This window comes from Sphaeramia orbicularis, chromosome 7 (assembly GCF_902148855.1).
Source record: "Sphaeramia orbicularis chromosome 7, fSphaOr1.1, whole genome shotgun sequence".
NCBI lineage: Eukaryota > Metazoa > Chordata > Actinopteri > Kurtiformes > Apogonidae > Sphaeramia > Sphaeramia orbicularis.
Window position 1 is genome coordinate 12,766,933 of NC_043963.1, and position 24,739 is coordinate 12,791,671.

At 35.8% G+C, this 24,739-nt stretch overlaps 1 protein-coding gene across 1 annotated transcript; it reads right to left on the reverse strand.

Annotated features, from left to right (window-relative positions):
- Nucleotides 1-355: 355 nt before the first annotated feature.
- On the reverse strand, nucleotides 356-11,920 carry ttll9 (tubulin tyrosine ligase-like family, member 9). Its single transcript, XM_030139357.1, has 13 exons — nucleotides 11,881-11,920; nucleotides 11,456-11,586; nucleotides 11,255-11,366; nucleotides 10,979-11,164; nucleotides 10,789-10,857; nucleotides 8,659-8,749; nucleotides 8,486-8,526; nucleotides 8,305-8,392; nucleotides 8,013-8,071; nucleotides 5,645-5,841; nucleotides 4,371-4,484; nucleotides 2,827-2,951; nucleotides 356-661 (listed from the first exon to the last, which is right to left on the reverse strand). The coding sequence occupies exons 1-13, from the start codon at nucleotides 11,890-11,892 to the stop codon at nucleotides 585-587; spliced, it is 1,302 nt and encodes a 433-aa protein (XP_029995217.1). The 5' UTR covers nucleotides 11,893-11,920; the 3' UTR covers nucleotides 356-584.
- Nucleotides 11,921-24,739: the final 12,819 nt, after the last annotated feature.

Here is a 24,739-nt window from a genome sequence, read left to right on the forward strand (position 1 = left end):
ATGACCCATTTGGACGTTCAGAGGCTCCGTAGTTACCATGGAAACACCTCATCTTCTACAACATTTATTCACCAGTAAAACCGATGGAGTTGGATCAATGACAGTGGATGCAGACACTTGTTTTACTGATATGCTGGAAAAAGTCAATTTTTCTTCAGTTTTCTCTGTTTCCGATGCAATAAACTTCAACTTTAATCGGAGCTTTTATGAACATTTTCCATGGTCAGTAAATTAAATGTAAGAAACACTTCATTTTAACTGACAATTCACAAAATACAGAGGATAATATTACAGTAAATGGTGATAAATCACTTAAGAAAGGTTAAATAGACTGAAAAAAAATCATTTAGGAAATACCACAAAAGTCACACTGGGTCTTTATGGGTTAAAGTGGTCGTTGGATCCAAATGCTGCAATTGGACAAGTTTCATAATATCCTTACAAACTGCCTTTTTGCATATTTATTTTTCAGTCTAGGTGATTCACGTCCTGACAGATCTGTCTTCAGTCTACAGATGCCATCATGATGAAGTAGTGTTTTCTGCCAAGCGTTACCAAGACAGGACACAAGATTTATGTCTGTGTTATGTTGTCTTCTGGCCTGGAAATGGTCTCAGAAGACGCTGCCTGCGAAGATGTTTCTCCCTGTCATTCACACAGCCTGCAACAAAGTGTAGGTTGTCAGTACTCCGTGATAACAGGTACATTGAAATATCCAAACATTACATGGGAATGAGTCTATGCAGCTCTGGAAAAAATTAAATGGCTTCAAACTGCCAGATTTGAACCCCATTATAAAAGAAGATGGATGGTTAAACAGCATCAAATAAAGCCAAGCTGCTTACATATTTGCTCCAGGAGAGACACAAAGCAGCCAACAAACTGAAAGATGAGGAGGAAAACTCTCCAAGACAAATGACAGCTATGACTGATAATCACCCAATATTCCCTCAAACACTGATTGCATTAGTTTTGTGTTGTTTAAAATTTTTTCTATTATTACTTTATTATAACCTTTATTTAACCAGGAAAAAAGCTCATTGAGATTAAAAATCTCTTTTTCAAGAGTGTCCTGCCCAAAACAGCAGCAGCAGAAGTTATACAAAGTGGATATCACAGCTGTACATCCACACTAATATACATAAAAACAACGAAAGTCAGTAGTAAAAACACGTAAAACTGAACCATTTAAAACCATTAAAAAAAAAAAGTATTAATAGTATAACAACAATGTTCCTTAAATGCATCTCAAAGCCGAACCCAATTCAATCAATTAGAAAAAAACATCTACACCCACATTTGTCCTTTTCCCATTAATTTAAAATGATTCAAAATTAAAATTAATGAGCTTTGTAGTAGCGGGTCTGAAAACACTGTATTTATTCTATTTCTATTCTATTCTTCTTTTGTTTTTTGCCAATTGTAAAATAAAAGCTGCAAATGAAAGTATTTTGAAAAGGAATCTGGATGAAATGCCAGTAGTTTCTACAATGAAGATTTTATTTAAAAATAAAATTAGTGAAGCCACTGGTTGCATTTTTTTCCAGATCTGTACATGTTCATATTCATCCATTAACCCTTTCTGACCAGAACAGCCACCGGTGACCAAAAGCATCTACTGATCTAAAATGTTTAATAATTTTGGAACCACTAATCGCATCAATATACAGGGTGTCCCATGAGTCTGCATACATAGGAGACATAATACATTCCATACATATATGGTTCTAACATGTATTGCTTTATATTTCTTCTTTATAGTTCTTCAGCAGACACACATTGAAATGTGTTCCCGACAAAATGGCAGTCATATAGAGCATATTATATAAATAAAAATGGTTTATGTCAAGAAACGTTTGTTTTTCCTATGTATGGAGACTTATGGAACACCCTGTATTTTAATAATTCAGGTAAAATGCAGGTTGTCATCTTTTCATGGTCATCAGATATGACCCATTGGTTCAGAGGCTCTGTAGTGAACATGGAAACTCCATCATCTTCTACAGCATTGATTCACTAGTAAAGGTGATAAATGTTTGATAAATGACAGTGGTTGAAGATGCTTGTTTTGTTGAAAATGTCATTTTTTCTTCAGTTTTCTCTGTTTCAATAAAATAACCTTTGAATTTACTCTGAACTTTTATTAATCACAACCTAATAATTAAATTAACTATGGAGAAAATACTGGATTTTCACTGAAAAATGCAGAGTATGAATGATAAATAGTGATAAATCTATTGGGGTAAGTTAGATGTAGAGAAAAATTTATTTGGAAGTCACCATAAAAATATTTCTAGGTCTTTAAGGGTCATAATTTGGAACCACTAATTGCATCAATATATTTTAATAATTCAGGTAAAATACAGTTTGTCACCTTTTCATGGTCATCAGATATGACCCATTTGGATGTTCAGAGGCTCCATAGTGAACATGGAAACGCCATCATCTTCTACAGCATTGATTCACCAGTAAAACCCATATAGTTTGATAAATGACAGTGGTTGAAGATGCTTGTTTTGTTGAAAATGACACTTTTTCTTCAGTTTTCTCTGTTTCAATAAAATAACCTTTGAAATTACTCTGAGCTTTTATTAATAACAACCTAATCATTAAATTAACTATGGAGAAAATACTTGATTTTCACCGAAAAATGCAGAGCATAAATAATAAATAGTGATAAACTAATTAGAGAAAATTAGATGTAAAGAAACGTTTATTTGGAAGTCACCATGAAAATATTTCTAGGTCTTTAAGGGTCAATGTGTAACTGGATTTGTAGCTACTGAGGCATGTAAATGTTTGCAGCAGTGGTTGAGGGTATCTTACCTAAGTGTGTGTTCACAGTGAAACAAGTGCTGCCAAATGTTTCCAGGTTGAGGTCTTCTTTAAAGACAGGGCCGTCATTCCACATGAGGTCATAACCGCCCACCCTCTTCTCCCAGCCGTTCAGCCTGATGAGACCAAATGCAGATAATTCATCAGTTTAAGCAGCTGCGACATCACCAAAACTCATGCTAGGGACTCAAGCTAGTTTTTGTTTTGTTTATTTCTTTTTTTTTGGTAAAACAATTGAAAAAAAAAAACAAAAAACAAAGATGACATTGGTTATCATCAGCAAATGTCTTTCGTCTCAGGCTCTAAAAACCAAGGGTCAAGTTCTTGGTGTGTTCATACTCAGATGTGACCTTCACCAGCCATATCAAAGCTGTCACCCAAACAGCTTTCTACCAACTTAAAAATACAGTTATGTGATTTTGTGACATGTTTGCCCCCCCCCCCCCAAAAAAAAAAAAAAAAAAAACATGAGAAGTTCATCCACACCTTCAGCTTCAGCAGTTGATGAATGTAACAGTCTTCCAAAGGAGACCATTAAACAGCTGCAGCACATTCACAATGAATCTTCCTGTCAAATTCTATTATTTAACATTTTGATCTTTCATTGTTCAAGCAGTTTCCTTTTTCCTCTTCGTGTTCCTTTTGTTTATGTAAGGCACATTGAATTACCTGTTGTGTGTGAAATTTCTTACTGAAATAAACTCACCTTGCCTAAGTTTATTGTCTGTTTACATTTCAATCAGGTGCTATTTTACCTGTATGTTAAATATCACAGGGGTTGAAAATAAATATAATTTTACACGATTACAGAAAAAATTTGTGAATTAAATTCAATTAAAACAATTGGTTCCAGACACAACAAACCCCGCCCCTCGCACATATTGTAGCTTATTTTGGCATCGATCCAGCTGATGTCATCATGTCTATGCGTGTGCTGATATCAGCATATCAATTGCCTGTATATATGTATGAAGTTTGAAGTAAATTTTTAAAAAATTGATGTTTTTATAGACATGTTAAATTTCGCCCATTAAAAGTAAACAGGAAAAAAAAGATTTAAAAATTCATAAAAAAATTTGAACTTTCACCTACCTTTCCCAAAATGTAATGAAATCTATTCTAGGTCACTGGTAACCTATAAACCAAACTTGGTATGAATTCAACCAACAGTTTTGCTGTTGGTTGAATTCTAAACCACTTCTGCTAAAGTGTTAACGAACAAACAAACCGAATCAAAAACCAAACAATTAAAATTGCCTGCTTCCTTTTCATGTGGAAGAACACAAAGAGCCTTATAGATATGTATGTATGTATATATATATATATATATATATATATACATATCTCGTTATCAAGAGAATGAAGTCATATACATATTTTCTTATCACCCAATGGTTTGCAAATCAAACAGCCCTATTTTATAATGAATCACTGAGTATCAACAAAACACTGTGTGTGATTAATAGAAACCTACAAAACCTTTCAGTCCTTTTGCCTTATACTGTTATATAATAGGTTTTCTTAACAGGCTTTACCTTCCCTCCATATCCACAACATTTAAAGTGTCTTCCAGCAGTCGGCATTTCATCTCATAATCCTCTTGACAGCTTGGAGTGTGTGAGGGAGAAGCATTCACCTCAATTAACCACCTGCAACGAGATGGAGAGTGATGACATTCCACAAACATTTACTTAGCCTTTTGAGCTGCTGGCGTGAAGCCAGCTTCTGTGAAACAGCTCAAAGAAGACTTTGCACAAGCTAGGGAGTGAATGTTACAATATTTGTGACTGCTGCCATTTGTGCGCAGGTTATTATTTCGAGGATAATTGTATAAGCTGTCAGGTTTACTGAAATGATGTGATGATGCTTGGAATTAAGAAGGTTTTTTTTCTGGTGCATAACTCTAGGAGATTTACAGCTTTGTTTTGGTAACTGGTGTAGAGGCAAAATTACAAGAGTCCTGGTGCAGCTATAGCCTGTCCGTCCATGGGAGTGGATCTCTCCTTCACTGTGGTTCTCCCTGAGGTTTCTCTTTTCCCACTGTGTTTTTGGAGTTTTTCCTTGCTGAGGAGGAGGGTCTAAGGACCTTGTGTGCCTCGTAATTTAAACCTCTTCTTTCTCTAAGTGATCATGCTGACACATCCTTGGACCATCGTACATTAGAAGAACATGGAGTGTTTTGTCTCATGCTTAATGCACATAACCAGAGGCCCCCCCATCTTACATCTTGTGGTTCTCCCCCTTTTCATAGAAGAGAGACCCTGAGTGTCTCCTGTCTATCTTATGATGGCTCCATGATGTTTTGACCACTTGTCAGCTGACTTTAACTATGCCTTCATTTCTGTAAGAATCACATCTGTCATGCCATATCTTGTGTGTATAAAAACTCACTGCCTGTGTTCCTCCTCATCCCTTCTCCTCCTACACTTTAGCTTTGTGCTTTTGTTTGAGAGGCGTCCTCTTTACAAGGGCTGAATAAACTCACACGTAAGACCAGCCTTGACTGTTGTTTTCTCTATTGACAGATTTTTCCACCACACCAGATAAACAAGTGTGGAAACTATTGGAAAGTTCAGCCTTGTGTACCTGTCTGTGCAGGGCCTACATGCTTGTATTGTGATGTGTGTTTGACAACTTTATTCAACCCAAGATGGACAATTCTGGGCTTATCCAGTCATGTACACGCTACTACAAAAACTGAGAGACAATGAAGGCTGGTTTTATATAAAAGGCAGGATCTCAACAGCACAAAGAACACAAAAAAAACACAATGTGAGTGAAATGAACTATAATTTAAATGAACTCTTACGGTTTGAGGTTCTGGTCCAGAAGAATGTCGTACCCATACAGCTCAAAGCTGTGTTTGTCATTTATTATGACTTTCTGCACGCTCTGTAGACTGCGGACAAAGATGTTGTCCATCTCTTCAAACAGGGTTTCTACCTTCTCTCTGCCATGTTTAGCGGTCAGGTACCTTCGGAGCTGCTGCATCTGCCACTTACACCCCTATTTAGAAAGCACCAAGAAGTAGAGAATAAAGGAAATACAGACGATGTTGAAGAAAAATGTCATCAACAGCAGCATCTTTACATAAGTAATGTGTGGGTATGTATATGTGTAGGTATATGTAGGTAAATGTATAAAAAGATGTATTTCTGTTATTGTTAAGTTATGGAATGACACAAATATACATTTAAAGATGCGTAATTCATTAATAGTTTTCAAAACATTGGTGTGTAAAGATATTTTCAAGGGATACAAGCAAGAATGATTTTTGATGTATTGATTGGTAACCTAAAACTGATTTGAATTTGAATGTAGGTGAGGCATATGTAAGCATTTAGCTTCTGCCTAAGCCTGTTCAGTCCGAACAGAATTCACAGTCGACTGTCTAAAAATCAACCTCATTGATTTTATTTTCTGTATTATGGAAGAAAACTGAATAAACTTAAACCTTAAACATTGAATGAACACCAAATTTTCATCAACCATACAGGAGGTTATAGTAACTTATCGTAGTTAAAAGTAGAAAATTAGCGTCAAAAATTACTCTTTTACATACATGGAAAGCAGTATTATTGAACTAAAGAAAAATTAAAGTGACCAGTGGTTTTTCTGAGGTACATTCAAATGTGTGTAAACATACTCATATATGTGTTACGGGCACAGATTACCCCTAAAGGGTTTCTTTTTTTTTTTCCCCTCTGGGTTCAAATCTTGGCCACAGGTCGTTTGGGATTATGGGGTTCAGCTGCTGTGGTTCCCTCACCTGGCTGTAATTAGTCAGGTAGACTTTAAAAGGAGCTGGAGCTCAGTTGGCTGTGAACTCAACATCCCCCTGTTGGTTTACTCAAATTGGATCCCTGCTTAGTTTTTTGATGGCCACTTTCATCCCTTTTGTACTCCCCCTGTCCTGACCAGTGACTCTCATTTCCACACCATTGTTTAAGACCCACCTTTTCATTTTTTCCTATTGTTGTGAATTTCATTCTCAGTCATCTTTTAGAACTCCTTTAAGAGGGCTCTACTTTGATAGCCCCTTTTTCTTGGTTTTTGCACAGTTTGTTTGTTTGTTTCCCAACTAGCGACTCCAGTCCGTGTTCTGTTGGATTTAGCTTTGGGGCAAACGTAACATATGTATGAACATAAACCTCACTTTGACATCCATACATATAGAAAAAGCACTTCAGTCTTTATCTGTTTTTCACTTATCAGTAATTTTTATCTGACCTGCACAATATCTTGTATTTTGATTGTTGTTTTTTTTTTTTTAACCCATAAAGATCCAAACAGTCACCAGCGACACAAACCATCTAATGGTCTAAACTGTGTAATACCTGTTGATCCACTAATCCTATCAATACATGTAAATAATTGGTGTAAAATGCAGTTTGTCATCTTTTCATTGTCATCAGATATGACCCATTTGGACGTTCAGAGGCTCCGTAGTTACCGTGGAAACACCGTCATCTTCTACAAAATAGATTCTCCAGTAAAACCCATGCAGCTGGATCAATGACAGTGAATAGACACATTGGGTTTTTGTTCAGTTAATGCCATATTTGACTTAAAAAGTCACGTTTTGCTCATTTTTCTCTGTTTTGATAGAATAAACTTTCAGATTTCTTTATTGTCATTCAGACATTACATTAGAGATGTACTGCAGAACAAAATTACGATGCATTTTGGCCACAATAAAATAATTATATAAAACACCATAAATATAAAAAACGTATAAATATGTAAATATGTACGTGCAAAATGTATTTGTAAAACAGTCTCCTAAATAGATACATAACTTTGAATTTACTCTGAGTTTTTATGAACATCTACATGATCTGTGAATTAAATATAGGAAAATATATGATTTACACCAAAAAATGCAAAACACAGAGTATACTATTATCAACAAAACTGGTGATAAATTAGTTAAGAAAGGTAGAAATAGAGAAATTTATTTAGGAACTGCCTCAAAAGTATCACTGAGTCTTTATGGGTATTGTGGAAACAAACAAACAAAAAAAAAAAAAACTGTGAAAACACTGTAGCAAATACAACTGACTAATTTTAAGTGATGTTCAGCAGGTTTGTGGCATTTTCGCACAGTTTATAGGTCATGACCACCAGTGTAACATTTTATCTATCTCATTATGTATCTGACATATTACATGACACACCTTTTCAGGGTCGTAGTCAGGGGCAGTTTTCTGCACAGCCACATTGGTGAGGTGCATATCTGAATTGTGACATTAAAGAGAACTGAAGAGCTTTACAGGCGTAATCATGCTTTCCACTGGGATGTAGATGAAAGCGACACAATTAGGAACTGCCTCAGAAATTGGGTCAAACTGAGCTATTTAAAATAAGCTTCAATATTTCATCAGACAAAGGTTCAACATGTGAAGAGGACGAGTGGAACCAGAACTGGAGAAGAACTGGGGAAACTTCAGGCGAACAGTGAAAGGATACATTTGTCATCGATACTGTTGAGGGAGAATCGAGTGTTTGAAAACCGTGCAAAACCATCACGATACAGCCAGGCCTTTAAGGGAACATACTGAAACACAAAAACACAGAAATTTCCTCGTGTAGGTAACTATTAGCATAATACAGTGATGGAACACACACTGATTTTGCATTAAATACATACTGATGTGACCAACACGTACACCCTCAGATCAAATTTTCTGCCTGTATGGACAAAAAAATACAAAAAATACTTGATTATTTGTAATCGTTTAACCTGTAAAGTACAGTTTTGGTGCATTATGAATGTGGTTATTCTCTTTAACAGACAACAGTTTCTTTATTTCATTTAATTACCATTTATTAGGTAGGGGTTCTCTATATAGCGCTGTGCCACATAGCTTTCCACAGGGGCTCCTTCCTTCTGGTCCTCTGAGTGGGTTCCATTCTATTTAACAGAAGTATTATCCAACTGAATTTGTTGATGTGACATCTGTGGATATTGTCCATTTCATTCTAAATTATGTTGTGATGATAAGGTAATCGCATTTCCAACTGACAAATTACAATAATATTTAATTCACTACAACGCACTTCTCAGGTCTTTTCTAAGAATGTCTCTCCTGTCTCCTTGTGTCAGTTTTATTACACCATTCATTACATTCCTCCACAAATTAACTTGTGTATGTCTCACTGCCCTTCAATTATTTATTTATTTATTTTTTACCTCTGCTAAGGAACAGCGGAGGTTATGTTTTCATCTGGGTTTGTCTGTTTGTTTGTTTGTTTGTTTGTTAGCAAGATAACTCAATGTTATGGATGGATTTTGATGAAATTTTCAGGAAATGTTGATACTGGCAGAAGGAATAAATGACTAATTTTGGTGGTGATCTGGGGGGGGGGTCCCTGTCTGGTGTCTCCAAGTGCTTTTCTAGTTACCACTTAATTTATCATGTACATACCTTTGCATTGCTTAATAACAGCCTGCAAAAACTTGTTGCAGTTGTATATCTCATTCATCTCAAGTGGAGCTTAGTGTAACCCCTGATTCAGATTCCTGCACGTCTTTTTGCTTATTGGTAAAATAATCAACCTTATTTAACACTCTCACACACATAATCAGAACAGACTACAACTAAATGGGCTGTCAAGTGCATATTGATGTTTGGTTTGGCCATTTACCAGCAGCCTCTCAGTGGTGTTTATTATCAGCCTTATCTCAGCCCAAGCCAAGCTATATGTGTTTCTTCCATACAAATAAGCTATACCCTAACAGGCTTTATTTTAAAGTTATGTAATGATCAAGTATTACAAATATTTGGGAGTAAGTCACATGTAACTGCATTATGTAATTGACTGAAAAAGACTAATATGTTAAAGTTATACGAAAAACATTTGATTTAAGTACGCTTCATTATCATAATATTAGGCATTCTTACAATAATAATATCAATCATTTCTCTGTACTTTGTGTTGGTTCTAATTGATGTTTTTAGAACTTTACAGCTTTGCTACCCTGCCACAAGAGACATTCCAATGTTTCATTTGGACTTTGGACTTGTTCTTAACCCATAAAGACTCAGTGCTACTTTTATGTCAGTTCCCAAATAACATTTTCTCTGTATCTAACCTTTCTTCAATCATTTATCACCTTTTTGTTTATAATAATATCCTCTGTATTTTGTATTTTATCAGTATAAATCAGGTATTTTCCTATATTTAATTCGCTGATCATGTAGATGTTCATAAAAGCTCAGATTTAAGTTGACAGCTGTTATATCAAAAACAGAGAAAACAGCAGAAAAAGTGACGTTTTCTATCAAATATATCATTAACTGAACATAAAACAAGTGTCTCCATCCACTGTCACTGATCCAACTCCATGGGTTTTACTGGTGAATCAATGTTGTAGAAAATGACTGTGTTTCCACGCTCACTACGGAGCCTCTGAACGTCGAAATGGGTCATATCCAATGACCATAAAAAGATGACAAACTGCCTTTTACACCAATTATTTACATGTATTGATAGGATTACTGGATCAACAGGTATTAAATAGTTTAGATCAGTAGTTGTTTTTTGTCGGTGATGAATGTTTGGGTCTTTATGGGTTAATGTGGATTATGCAGCAAAATAGCATGTATTCAACAATCTTAGGATGGTGGAAGGTTAGTAAAAAATGTTAATGTTATTGCAATTCAGAGTTTGTTTGTTTTTTTGTAAGTTTAAGTCATAAGGAGACATTATTTTTTTATTTGTTTTATTCACTGTTTGCCTTCTTATGATGAGACTAGTCGTCACATGTATTACATTGCAAAGGTATCTTGCCTATGTTGCATTTTTTTAATATTACCATTAACAAGGTATAAACCAAAAAAAATTCAGTTTTTCATAAGCATTTTCAGCAATGACGTCTTGGTAATTTTCAGCTTTACTGCCCAGTTTAGAATATTTGTTGGAAAAGTTACCCAAAAGCATCATCCTTACCTTCTTCCAGTCCATAATGTCTTTTAATTTCCTGAACAGGAAAATACCTTTCCCTTGAGATTTTGCCACCTAAATAAAAACAGGTATGATTTAATTTATATGTGTGAATGAAATTTCAGAGTGGATTTGTAAAGCTGCCTACGTTCAAGTATAACAGCTTTATGACATACTACAGTTCACATTAACTAACCGGCTTCATGATCCAGGTGCTTCCAGGGCTTCTTTTGAACTCCTCCACAAACAGATGGTACTCGCTGGGAAGGGCAAATGTGTAGGGGAAAAAGTCACATTTGGACACCTCCATGTGCCCAACTTCCCTTTCAATGGTTTTCCTATACCTGTTGAGGTTTTTCACCATGAGGTTTTTGCGAGTCAGCTGTAAAATAAAAGACAGAAACACTACATGACTTATGATTTAATGCAAATGCTCATTCTTTAGAAGCATACATGATTTATGATGTCTCACCTCGTAATGGTTGCGGAAATGGTTTATCCTTACATGCTCCTCCATGTAGGAATGATCAAAGTTCTCCCTGAGCCAGCCCACATCACACCAGTTAAAATCCCACTCTTCATCACTGGTAATAAAACAATGCAGACAGGTGCAAGGTGAAAGCAGAGATATGACAGAGATGCTGGTTGGATGATACAGCTCTGCTTAACTTACTCTTTGACTTCCACCCAGCCTGGTCTTTGGCGCAGAACATCCTGTATGGTGTTGATCTGACAACATTTGTAACGGATAAAGATCCTGTCCTCACCTCTGTCATAGTCATACAAGCCTTTGTTAACAGACGCCTGCATAGTGATAGATAGATAGATAGATAGATAGATAGATAGATAGATAGATAGATAGATAGATAGTAGTTATTCTCCTCTTGAATAGGTTGAATTTTACAAACATTTCACAGCTACTACGGTTAAAACTAGTATATTTATAAATGACATTGATAAGTGGCTGTTCTAAACATCCAATTAGCTTAACGCAGTTAGCACACATTAGCACAACTTTAAGCTAGGCTAACTTAACTCACTGAAAAGTCTACGGTTTGAAAGGACGTCAACACAACGGTTTTTTTTATATATATATACCTTTCTTGACATCACTGCGCAATTTAAAACTCACTTTCGTCCTTGACTATAATATTAGTACAGCGTGTGTAAGTAAAACAATAACAATTCATCGATATCCTGCTGCTAGCAACACATTAGCACTCCATTTAACGCTAATGTGTTTGATAACAGCTGTTACCATGGTAACCACTCCAGCAGCGGCGAAAAGAGTATTGTACCACTGCGCTTTCCGTAGTGTTTGAAAACAACTACACACTGTATATGAATACAATAATAAAACGATTTAGCGTTCACTATAATCTCTTTATTTGAAAACATTAACGGATATATATTTTTCTTTGCTGAAATATTATAATATTTAACCCATAAAGACCCAGTGCTACTTTTGTCAGTTCCCAAATGACATTTTCTCCATATTAAACCAATTCTTAAATGATTTATCGCCATTTAATTATAATAGTGTCCTCTGTATTTTGCATTTTATCAGGATAAATCTGGTATTTTCCTATTTTTAATCTACTAATCATGTACACGTTCATAAAGCCCAGATTAAAGTTGAGGATTATTATATCAAAAACAGAGAAAACTTATTTAAAAAAAAAAAAAAAAAAAGTGAGTTTTTTAGTAAAATATATCAGTAACTGAACATAAACCAAGCATTTCCATCCACTGTCATCGATCCAACTCCATGGGTTTTACTGGTGAATCAGTGTTGTAGAAGATAATGGTGTTTCCACGGTAACTACGGAGCCTCTGAATGTCCAAATAGGTCATATTTGATCACCATGAAGAGATGACAAATTGCATTTTACACCAATTATTTACATGTATTGATAGAATCAGTGCATCAACAGGTATTACACATTTTAGATAAGTAGATGCTTCTGGTCGATGATGGATGTTTAGGTCTTTATGAGATAAATTTGTCCTATACAATTGCTCATTCTAAACTTCAGGATAAATTTGGATCATTGACACTGTTAGATCCCATAATTTAGTGGTCTAAAGCATTCAGTATCAGCATAACAACTAAAACAATCCTTTATCAGTCTGAAGCCTAAAGGTCCAAAGCTCCTCTCTACTTCACATATAACCCAAGTGACCCCACCTTAAGAAATTATAGGCTATGTTTAACTGTCACTTACTCACTTTATAAACTGCTTTGTCCAAACACCATAAAAATGCATGTTCTAAAAAAGGGCTCCTATTTTGTGACTCACTAGGAATCCCATGCATTCCTCCACTTGGTGGCACTAAAGCTGCATTTAAGTAGATTAATGCCACAGTCTTTTGTCCAGGGGATATTTTTTGTTTTAGTTTTATTGAAATTATGGTTGATTTGTCTTTCAGCAGGACAATTTAATCAATGACTAGATTTATGCACATATTTACTAATTTATCTGTGGATACAATCACTGCACATGTAATGAATATGTTTGAGGGCTACAGGGGCTAAAGGTTGGAATTACCCCAAAGTTTTTCAAATTCCAGAAATATGGTCATCTTTAAGGGTTTAAGTACAGACAGTTAACCTGGGTCACTGCTTCTGGAATTTGTACTTCAGTCAGTGTCTAGACATGCAGGCTTCTTATATTTAGAAGTCTTCCAGTCACAGAAGTGTCATTTTAATCAGTAAGCACAAAGATGTTTTGAGGTACTTAACAGAGCATCATCATTTCCTTTCACTGTGCATTTTTCTCCACCACAGAACTTTTATCAACGTTTTACACATAAGATGAGAAAACATGCCTCAGGTACAAATATCCTAGTGATTTTACTACGAGAAAAAACTGGAAGAAAGCAGTTTAGTTTAGTTTAGTGGAGTGGAGACGATAGGCTCATACTGGACCTTTAACCTCTTTAAAATGTGACCCATGGCTCATTAAGTAAAACACACATGCTTTGAATAACCACCCCTGCAGTCAGTGGTTAATGGGTAGTAACTTGCCTGTTTCCTGTTTGCTTTCACCATCTGTTTCTTTCCTGCACAATTTAGTCCATGTTTCATTGCTCATGCTAAATAAATACACATCAGTCCATAACAGCATGAAAAAATTTGTGCAATTTATATGTGTGCCTTTTCCTCTTTGCAAGTCCCCATGACCAGCTGTTGAATAATAACATTTAGTTTATTAGAACAAAATTCTCATTTGCTGTTTCAAAAAATACCTGAATGACTTCTCAGTTACATCATCAGCCTTATGCTCCCTCACAAATAATCAGGGCAGACTACAACTTAGTGGGCTATAAAGTGCATACTGATGTTTGGTTTGGCCGGTTACCAGAGGCCTGTCTGTGGTGTGTATTAGCGGTCTGAGCTCAACTAAAGCCAAGGTAGAAAACCTTCCCTCCATGCAAATAAGCCATAGACTGACAGGCTTTATTCACAAGTTATATAATGGAACATACAGCCTGTGGTTTGAAGTGAATTACTCAATTGAAGAAAATTAATGTAAATAATTTAGAGGGGAAAAACTTAATTAATTTACAGCTACTAACCAAATACTTGCAGTTACAAAAGGGTTGTAGCTGAGTACTCATCATGGTATGTGTGTAGGTGTCATTACAACATAATTTCTTGCATTTTCCTTCTCTGCATCATTTTATGGTGGACTTGTCTTTTTATAAAGGAAAACACAAAATTCATCCACCAGATGACAACTTAAGACATTGTTACCCATGAAGTTGGAATAAAACATTTCTAACTCTTCTACTGAAATGATTTTGACAATAGGATTTATTCTTGATGGATAAAGTGTAACTGGGACTCAGTATGTAATCACTGTACAGGCCAAAGATGATTACTGATGTGTAGAAATGGGAATAAAAAGAGAAATGCGTCTGAGAACAGATTATTTAAACTCTATGTCGCAACAGTGTATAATGGAATAAACATAATGTGGTGCACACTTTTAATCACCCTCAGGCAAATATAGTGTCAGATTCTGTTGAAAGTTACTGCCCTATAATTTAGATTAGATTGTCTTTGTGTAAAACTTATTACATACATATTTGAAAGTACTCAGATATTATAACTGCCTGTGGCACAAGGCCTTTTGACCTTGGAAAAGTAGGTCAAGACCTATTTTCACTCGGCTTCTGCTCCATGCCAAGATGCATCCACAGTATAAATTTGGCGCAGATATCTCAGTGCTTTCCTCAGATAATGCCATTATGTCATTGAATGGACAGACAGACAGATGACGAAACTATTGTAGTACCCCTTTGGTCAGAAGTTGGTCGAGGGGTAAAAATGGAATGTAATCTTCAAAGCTTTAAAATATTCCCAGGGGTTTCATTAAAATCATCTGTTTCTCTCTCTTGGTTTTATAGTGTTAGAGAAATGCATGTGCTGCAAATACTGAAAGAATCCCCTGAGTACTCTCTGAAATCTGTTTTTTTTTTTGTATTTTTATTTATAATCCTATATTTATTTAAGCAGGCAAGTCATTATTAACACATTCCTGTTGACAATGGTATATGAGTAAAAGACAGGGCCTTTTGAGGGGAAAGGCAGAGGGGGTAGAATAGAGATGACAAAAGTTAAAAGCAGCAGCACACACCCATGGACTGTCAACACGCCCACTACTTATAATCATAAGTAGTACATGTAACCACAAGTATAACTTCAAACTTATGCGCGATAACACACAAGAGACAGAATGCCTGTAGACGATGCAAAGAACAAGAGTAGGATACGTACAGTAGACAACAAGACCAGGTAATATGCCAATGTAAAACTAAGATAAGGTAAGATATGATATGATTTTATTAATCCCACCATGGGACAACAAACAAGAGCAGAGAAAATACACAATGTATTACATTATAAAATAACATAACAAATACATAAATCTCATTAAGATGCAGGACTGAGATGTATAGATGATCCTTCCTGTCCACTGCCATCAGACTCCCCAACACCTGAGTCTGATGATTCAAGGACTGATGATCATAAGTTTTTGTTTAGTTTTCTTCTTTCTTTCTTTTTATTCAGCTGATGAGAAGAGTGAATTACCCCCAAGGGATTTATAAAGTAGATCTGTATCTGTACCTGTACCTGTATTAGTATCAGCATCTGTACCTGTATCAGTATCAGTACCTGTATTAGTATTAGTATCAGTATTAGTACCTGTACCAGTATCAGTACCTGTATTAGTATTAGCATCAGTATCTGTACCTGTATCCGTATTAGTATCTGCATCTGATATTGGTATTTGTACCTGTGTAAGTGTTAGTATTAGTATCTGCATTTGCACCTGTACCTGTATTGGTATTGGTATTAGTACCTGTACCTATATTAGTATTAGTATCTGTACCAGTATTAGTATTAGTATTAGTATCTGTATCTGTATTAGTATTAGAACTAGTACTAGTACCTGTACCAGTATTAGTATCTCTACCTGTACCAGTATTAGTATTAGTATCTATATCTGTATCTGTATCTGTATCTGTACCTGTACCTGTACCTGTACCAGTATTAGTATTAGTATCTGTACCTGTACCGGTATTAGTATTAGTATCTGCACCTGTACCTGTACCAGTATTAGTATTAGTATCTGTATCTGTACCAGTATTAGTATTAGTACTAGTACCTGTACCAGTATTAGTATCTGAACCTGTACAGGTATTAGTATTAGTATCTGTATCTGTACCAGTATTAGTATCAGTACTAGCACCTGTACCAGAATTAGTATCTGTATCTGTATCTGTACCAGTGTTAGTATTAGTATCTGTACCTGTACCAGTATTAGTATCTGTACCAGTACCAGTACCAGTATTAGTATTAGTATCTGTACCTGTACCAGTACCAGTATTAGTATTAGTATCTGTAACTGCACCAGTATTAGTATTAGTACTAGTATCTGTACCTGTATTAGTATAAGTACCTGTACTTGTACCTGTATCAGTACCTGTATTAGTATAAGTATTAGTGTGTTTTCCTTTACCTGTGTTAGTATCAGTATCAGTACCTATATTAGTATCTGTACCTGTAGATGTACCTGTACCAGTATTGGTATCTGTACCTTTACCTGTACCAGTATCAGTATTAGTACATGTACCTGTACTAATATTAGTATCTGTACCTGTGCTAGTATTAGTATCTGTATCTGTACCTGTACCAGTCTTCGTACCTGTACCTGTATTAATATTAGTATGTGTACCTGTACTAGTATTAGTATCTGTATCTGTACCTGTACCTGTACCAGTATTAGTACCTGTACCTGTATTAATATTAGTGTCTGTACCTGTACTAGTATTAGTATCTGTATCTGTTTCTATGGAGTATGTGTATACACTGTACAAAGGTCAAGAAAAACATTAACAGGTCGAGAAACAGCTGCATGGATCAGTAAAAACGTCTAGAACAGAATCCCTGTAAGCTCATAAATTCTGCACTGATGGTTTGCGGTAAAAAGCTTAAATGTAGAAGACAACATGACACCTCGGCAAGTGGTTTAGGGGTGGAATTTCAACAATATTTTCCTTCTAAAACAGAAAAGTGTTAGTGGAAGTGTATGTTTTAGGTCTTCTTTGGAACCAGTGGGAATGTATTTGATGAAGTCACTGATACAGTAGCATTATTTATTACATTTTTGATAGTAAGTTGTGATGTGTTGTATGTCAGAAGTGACTTTCCTAACATTACCTAAAAGAATGCATCCCTTTAACAGCTAAGAAATTGGTGAGGAGGAACATTTCTATTTCTATTTACATCTCCACAGCATATGAATTTCATGTTCAAGTTAAGTGCAACAGTGTTTTATAGAAAGCATCTGTTGAGCTACTTTTCCAAGTCTATCCAAGTCTTTCAAAAACCTGTCACTGCAAAATTTTATTTCATAAACCTCAGTAGTCGGTTAAACCATAAGTGTCGTCTATGGTCAGCCTCTGAGTAAGCTCGTGTTTGGGGGCAGATGTCCTCCGTTCATGCATGTGCATTGGGTTTTGGTTTGGCAGTCACCCATTCAGAATATCAGTCTCCAGCAGTAGCTCTACCTATTATGCTCATAATTTTGGCTAACCGCTTGTGTTTTTGTCCTCATGCAGCTGAAACACAACAATTCCATGACTTCCAATATCCAGGGGTGGAAATTCTACTTAGTATCAGCCCATAGGTTTGTCTCTTTTGAACATTTCGCCATTGTTTTATATGGATCTGATATGAAATTCCAACTTTGAAGTCCAAATAAGTCCTGATTTTACTCTGAACTCTTCCTGTTTGACAAGTCTGATTAAACCACAGTGATGTTTTGGAATCTTAATATCACCGCCGCTCTCCGTGGAGCATCCTGCAGATCATGCAATTTCCAGTAGTCGATATAATCATCAGTCCTAGTGAACCATAATCTGTGAGAAATCTGTGGGATAGACTCGCATCAGCTGTTACTCATAAGGGAGTCTTCTGTGTGGTTGAGTCTAGTAACACTAAAAACATATTCCATTTGGTGGAAAGTTCAGATGAACTTTAGTACCATGTTGAACCGCTCTCCACATGCAGATGAAACTCATTCAGCATGCCACTGTTTTGGGAATTAAAAGCAACTGTGATTAAAGGTTTAAAGTAGTGCTGCAACAACGAATCGATAAAATCAATCCAAATCGTAGAGTTGGCAATGAATTTGGCAGTTGATTTGTTGGGTCTTCAGGATGTTAGTATTGAGGCGTGCCCACACAATGTGTACTCTAACAAAGGAAAACACAGAACAACATGAGCGAGGCTTCGGATGCCAGGCCAGATTTTTCAAGTTAGGGTTACATTATGTTCCCAGTGGCCATGGCAGCCCCATTTGGGAGAAATGTAGTGCAGAGTTTATGTAACAATACTTGAATATGGAGGAAAAAAATGGCCAAAATCCCATGCGCACTACATTTTGGGCAAATGGGGCTGCCGTGGCCACCGGGAATATAATGTAACCTAGCTTAAAGGTGGGGTAGGAGATCCTGGAAAAATGGTTTGAGCAAGCTACATTTTGAAAATACACAATTCAAAAATCCAAACCCCTTTCTTCAGACTACCCCCCAAAGCTACACTTCCGCAGTACCGGAATACGCAAGGCTTGTTCCTGAGGGTTCATGAGCGCTGCACAGCATCAATTCCCCCCCCCCCCCATGCTCCATGCGTACTTTTGAATTAGGATCTGTTCATCAGTATATTAGATCAGAAGTTGGTCTTTTCACTTGTTGGTTTGATTCGTGTTCTAAATAATCTCAGGCTAGTAAGAACAACTGATTGCAGTAAGACTGGTGTCAGGCTGGCAGCCCACTAAAGTTTGCTTTGAACGCTGTAATCTTTGCATTTCACTGTTATATTTGTCAGCAAAACAGCCCCATTTCATACCTATCGGCTTAATGTTACATACCCTAGTGCAGGGGTGTCAAACTCATTTTGGTTCAGGGGCCATATTTAGCCCAATTTGATCTCAAGCGGGTCAGACCAGTAAAATAATGACTTAATAACCTATAAATAATGACGAATCCATTAGGAAAATATTTACATTTTACAAAAAAGATGTGAATAACCTGAAAAAAAAAGAAAGTTCATTTGAAAAATTAGTGCAATTTTAACAATATTATACCTCAACTTATTATTTATTCATGTACATTAAACACAATGTTACATAAACATTTGGTAAAAGGCATAATATTGTAAACATTTTGGAGTTCGGAACTAAAATGTGACCGATTCATACATCACTTATTATTAACACAAGTACAGATCACAGTGGATCCATAAATGCACAAAACATTTAGTAACAGGCAGAATGTTGTTAAAATTGCACATTTCGGGTTGTTCATCTTTGTTTTTATTTAGGCATTTATTTGCATTTTATTGTGAAAGAATAGTTTTGTAAATATAAATATTTTCACGGTGTAATTGTGTTATTTTTTTCCACTTAAATATTTTCTACATAATTTTTCACAAAGAAAATTTGTAGTTGTTATTAATTATAGGTTATTGTGTTATTTTTACCTGAGATCACATTGGTTTTTGGATTTTGACAACCTTGACTGTTCAAGTTCATTTTTGCACTTTCATCCCGCAGGCCGGAATGGAACCTTTGGCGGACCGGATTTGGTCCCCGGGCCGCATGTTTGACACCTGTGCCCTAGTGATGTATGTTAGTGACAAAACAGTTTGCTGGTGAACTTTACATCTTAATATAGCTAATATAGCCAAGCTCTGGCTTTGTTTCCTGGACGTGCTCCAAGCCTCTGCTAACGTGCGATTAGTGCACGAAGAGGGGTTCGCACATACTGGGGAGGGGGGAGGGACAAGTGGCAGGTGAGTTTGACAGACATATCACCAGTCAATTGTTTCAGTGGGCCGGTTAAAATGATTGGATGGTGTTTTTTTCACTCCTGTCTGTTCCACAGGTGACTAAAATTTTGTATTTTTGTGTTACAGCATTTAATTCATTGGTTGCATTCAGGGTGTGAAGGTGATTTGAAGCAATATAGTAAAAAAAAAATGCTCCAGGAAAGCATCTGCTACCTTACCTTTAAGATAGCCTATATGTCGTGATTACTTTAGCCCGCCAGCTAGTTAGACCCTATCGGTTTTTTTTTTAGTTAGACCCTATAGTTGTAATTAGAATGTTTTCATCTATCTCTGTTTATCAGGCCACCAGACTAACATTACCTATCACTGACTGGAAGTAATACATACAACGCTAGTTTGATAGCCTATAACCGGAGCTAGTTGAAGACTATATCTTGCTAATCTCTATCCATAACAAGTCTAGGTAGCGGGCTAGCACTTGCTAACTATACCCAAAGTCATTGCGAGGATGTTCTCATTAGTGACTAGTCTGCAGCCTAGAATTCTCAGGGTAAATACCGATCTCTGAGAATTGAGTCTTTTGTGTTTATCCAATGAATCTATTAGTTATTAAAATCTACAAATTAGTGGATTATTAATATTATCCTTAGCTGCAGCCCTAGTTTAAAGCATAAAAATGGCTTGAGTGTGTCTGTGTTGTGCATTTTGTACTAATGTGCCTCTGATGATTGCTTTTAAGAACTACTGTAACAGACTTTCTCTTGTCAACTCTAAATGAACGGCTCTGGAAATAAGGATCAAACCACTGTGAAGCACTAAGAAAGTCAACATTTATCATTTAAGTGACTTGTAAAGCCAGATGAGGTCTTGTGTGCAGATGTGAAGCAAAATCTGACACACAGCACATGAAATACTGTTCAAATTGAACCCTCAAAGACCAAAATAAACATCAAGAACCATAAACATCTACTGAACTTAACAGTTTTATAACCACTTATGTTATCAATATCTTTAAACAATTCTAGTAACATACAGTTTCTCAGCTTGTCATTGTCACCACAATACAATATGATCCATTTGGACGTTCAGAGGCTCTGTAGTTACCATGGAAACACCATCATCTTCTACAACACTGATTTACATCACTGATGTAAATGTTTGTTTTCATGTTCAGTTAATGATTTATTTTCCCCAAAAAGTCACATTGTGTTTCAGTGTGTTTCTCTGTTTTGATATAATAACCTTTGAATTTATTCTCCTGGTGTCCTCCTACCATCCAAAGACATGCACTTAAAAGGTTCATTGGTCAATTCGTCGGCGTGAATGTGAGAGTGAATAGTTGTTCAATTTGTATGTCAGCCCTGTAATGAAGTAGCGGCGCGTCCAGGCTGTACCCTGCCTTCACCCATCGGAAGCTGAAAACGACACCATTGACCCTCATAAGGACTAGGTGGTTGAGAAGATGGATGGACCAGTCAATTAAAATATAGGAAAATACCAGATTTTCAGTGATAAATGTGAACTGCAGAAGACGTTATTATAATAAATGGTGATAAATCACTTTGAAAGTGTTAAATGTTGAGAAAAATTGATTTGGAAGTCACCACAAAAATAGTTCTGGGTCCTTAGCAACAACAACAAAAAACAATTTTCTCAACAACAAATAACTTGTGATGTTAAAAAAAAACATAATTTATATTCAAAGAAGAGAATATAATATCAAAAGGGTATTCGAAGGATTTTTACATAATGACTTTAGAGAGGAAAATCAATCATAAAATTATATGAATTATTTCAACTTCATTTATACTGCAGAACATGAAGATGCAATGAAGACATTTAGGCTCCTCCCACCTTACGTCTGTACCTATACACAGAAAAACCAACAACAGTATGATCTGTGTTCACAGAAAAACATACTGATGGTGGTTCCTACAGCCAGAACAGAGTTGGGTAAGACTGCATTTCAATATGGTGCCCCCTCTGCATGGAATGTCTTGCAAAACAACTGAAATCTGTCTGAACTTGTTACTTTAGGTGAATGTAAAGCTATTTTAAAGGAGTGTGAAATCAAATCAGCTTGGCCAATGTAACTGTTTTTAAACTTCCACAAATGGTTGTTTTGTAATTACTGATTGTAAGTTTTTATTATGTATTGATTATGTCTTGTCAGAAACTGTGTGTCATACTGCTTTTCTTGTCCAGGTCCCTCTTGGAAAATAGATTTATAATCTCAAAGAGGTTTTTTTTTTTACCTGGTTACCTGGCCCTCTGTGTCCTTTATTTACTTATGTATTCATTCATTTATTTATTTATTTACTTTTATTGATTTTCATTACTTTTTAACTATTTAATTTTGTGTTATTTAGAGCATTTATGTAGTTTTATGTACTTGTTTATTGTTTCTAGTATTTCTCTTAATTGTTTTATTGTTTGTATGATGTGCAGCACTTTGGAAATGTTCTTGTTGTTTAAATGTGCCATGTAAATAAAGTGGGTTGGATTGGATTAGGTCAGGGGTGTCAAACTCATTTTAGTTGAGGGGCCACATTCAGCTGAATTTGATCTGAAGTGGGCCGAACCAGTAAAATAATAGCATAATAATATATAAATAATGTCAACTCCAAACTTTTCTCGATGTTTTAGAACGAAAAAAAGTAAATTTACATGATGAAAAGGTTTACATCTACAAATTATCCTTTCAAAAGATGTGAAAAAATAAGTGTAATTTTAACAATATTCTTCCTCAGTTTATCATTTACACATGTACGTTGTAACTTACAGATCACAGTGGATCTACAAATATACAAAATATTTAGTAACAGGCAGAATCTTGTTAAAATTGTACTTATTTCTCTTAAGACATTTCAGGTTGTTCATATTTGTTCAGGTTATTCACATTTTTTTTTGTGAAATTCTACTTTGTTTTGGTGTAAATACATGAAAATATTTATATTTACAAAGAGAAAAATTTGGAGTTGTCTTTATTTAAATGTTATGATATTATTTTACTGGTCCTGCCCATTTGAGATTGAATTGGTCTGAATATGGAACCTGAACTAAAAGGATTGTTATTATCAGTGTAATTTTTGCATTTTACAAATTCATCCCAAGGGCCGGACTGGACCCTTTGGCGGGCCGGATTTTGCCCCGGGCCCACATGTTTGACACCTGTGGATTAGATAAAGGATATATAATACACATATTTTCTTGTGTATTATTATGTCTATTAAAACCCATTGATAACTAGGAGGGCATTAACCCTTTCATGCATGAATTGTGAAAACCTTAGTCAAGATTTTTTTCTTCACTGTTTTTATTCCTCCTTAGGCATGAAAAAAACAATGCAAACGAGTTTTTTTTTTCTATGGAGTTACAAAAATATCCATGCATTTAATTTTTGAAGTAAAGAAACGTGTTTAAAACCCAATACCAGAAAGTGATATGAAAACAATGAAATAAAAACATTTTTAATGCTGCTAATCTGATGTCTTCTCACATTTTAACATATTCTAATGCTAGTAATTACTCACTTCATGGAGATAATATGCAAAAAAAAAACACCTTCTTGTCTAACAAATAACAACTGATTTACACTCAAAGATGTTACTGCAGATCAGGTTTATCAAGAACAGCAAAGTTACAGTAATGGTCTGAATTACAATGTATGGGATGGTGCATCAGTGTCCAGTGTGTTGGCTGATATGGAACTAAAACAACAAAACCCATGAATATACAAGAGAACAGCCGGAGAAGAACTGTCCACTGGAGTGACCACTATGCATGAAAGGGTTAAAGAGCACATACTGTATCTCCACCAAGGCCCGCTATCCTGTAGTCCACTCAATTGCCCTACCTAAAAAAAAAAAAAAAAAAAAAAAAGGGGAAAAACCTCTCCAGGATGTGCAGCCTTTACCTGGATCTGCTCCAAAACCAGGTGGGTTCACTGTTGGCTGACGGCCTCACTGTCCGATCAGGTTTCATGAAAGCTGGTGCAGTAGCTCATGTTTAATCGTACTGACAGACAGATGGCACACAGGCAGGCAGATGGCAATGAAAACATAACCTCCTTATTAGAAAAAAAACTAATCTAGTTTTCCAAAAGGCCAACCTGGATTGAAGACGACCTGACGTTTTTTTTTTTCACCTATTCTGAAAAAAAAAGTGGCCCGACATCAAAGCTTCCCTTTTACACTTTGTTTTCTTGACCTTATCAAATACGTGGCAGCATTTCATAAGGTTCATTATATTCATTTCAACAGGCTTACACAGGTACAGCCGCTCAGATGGTAATGCCATGTGTTTATTGTTTCATACTACCTCTTCTACTTCAGTAGCTCCACAGCACTCCAGGGGTACTGAGTCTGCAAATCGCCAGGCTTTACCCACCAAAAATGTTTCTAATAAAACAGAGTGAAAGCCAAGAAAAACAGGAGAAAGTGGTGACTTGAAGCCTCTTGAAACCTACACTCCCATATGTCTCTAAAGTTCAGTTTCCTGTACACTGGCACACTGCAAATTATTTGGTTTTTACCAAGATAAAAAAAAAAGTTAGATTTAGAAGTGTTAGATTATTATCTTGCCCCCCAAAGA

Bases quoted from the DNA above. Each gene is read 5' to 3' on its own strand.
- ttll9 (XM_030139357.1), bottom strand. The intron at 11,367-11,455 runs GTAAGTTAAGCA...TTTTATTACCAG, and splicing joins GGCTGGGTGGAAGTCAAAGA to TGATGAAGAGTGGGATTTTA. The intron at 5,842-8,012 runs GTGTGTCATGTA...CTTTCTAAATAG, and splicing joins CTGACTACGACCCTGAAAAG to GGGTGTAAGTGGCAGATGCA.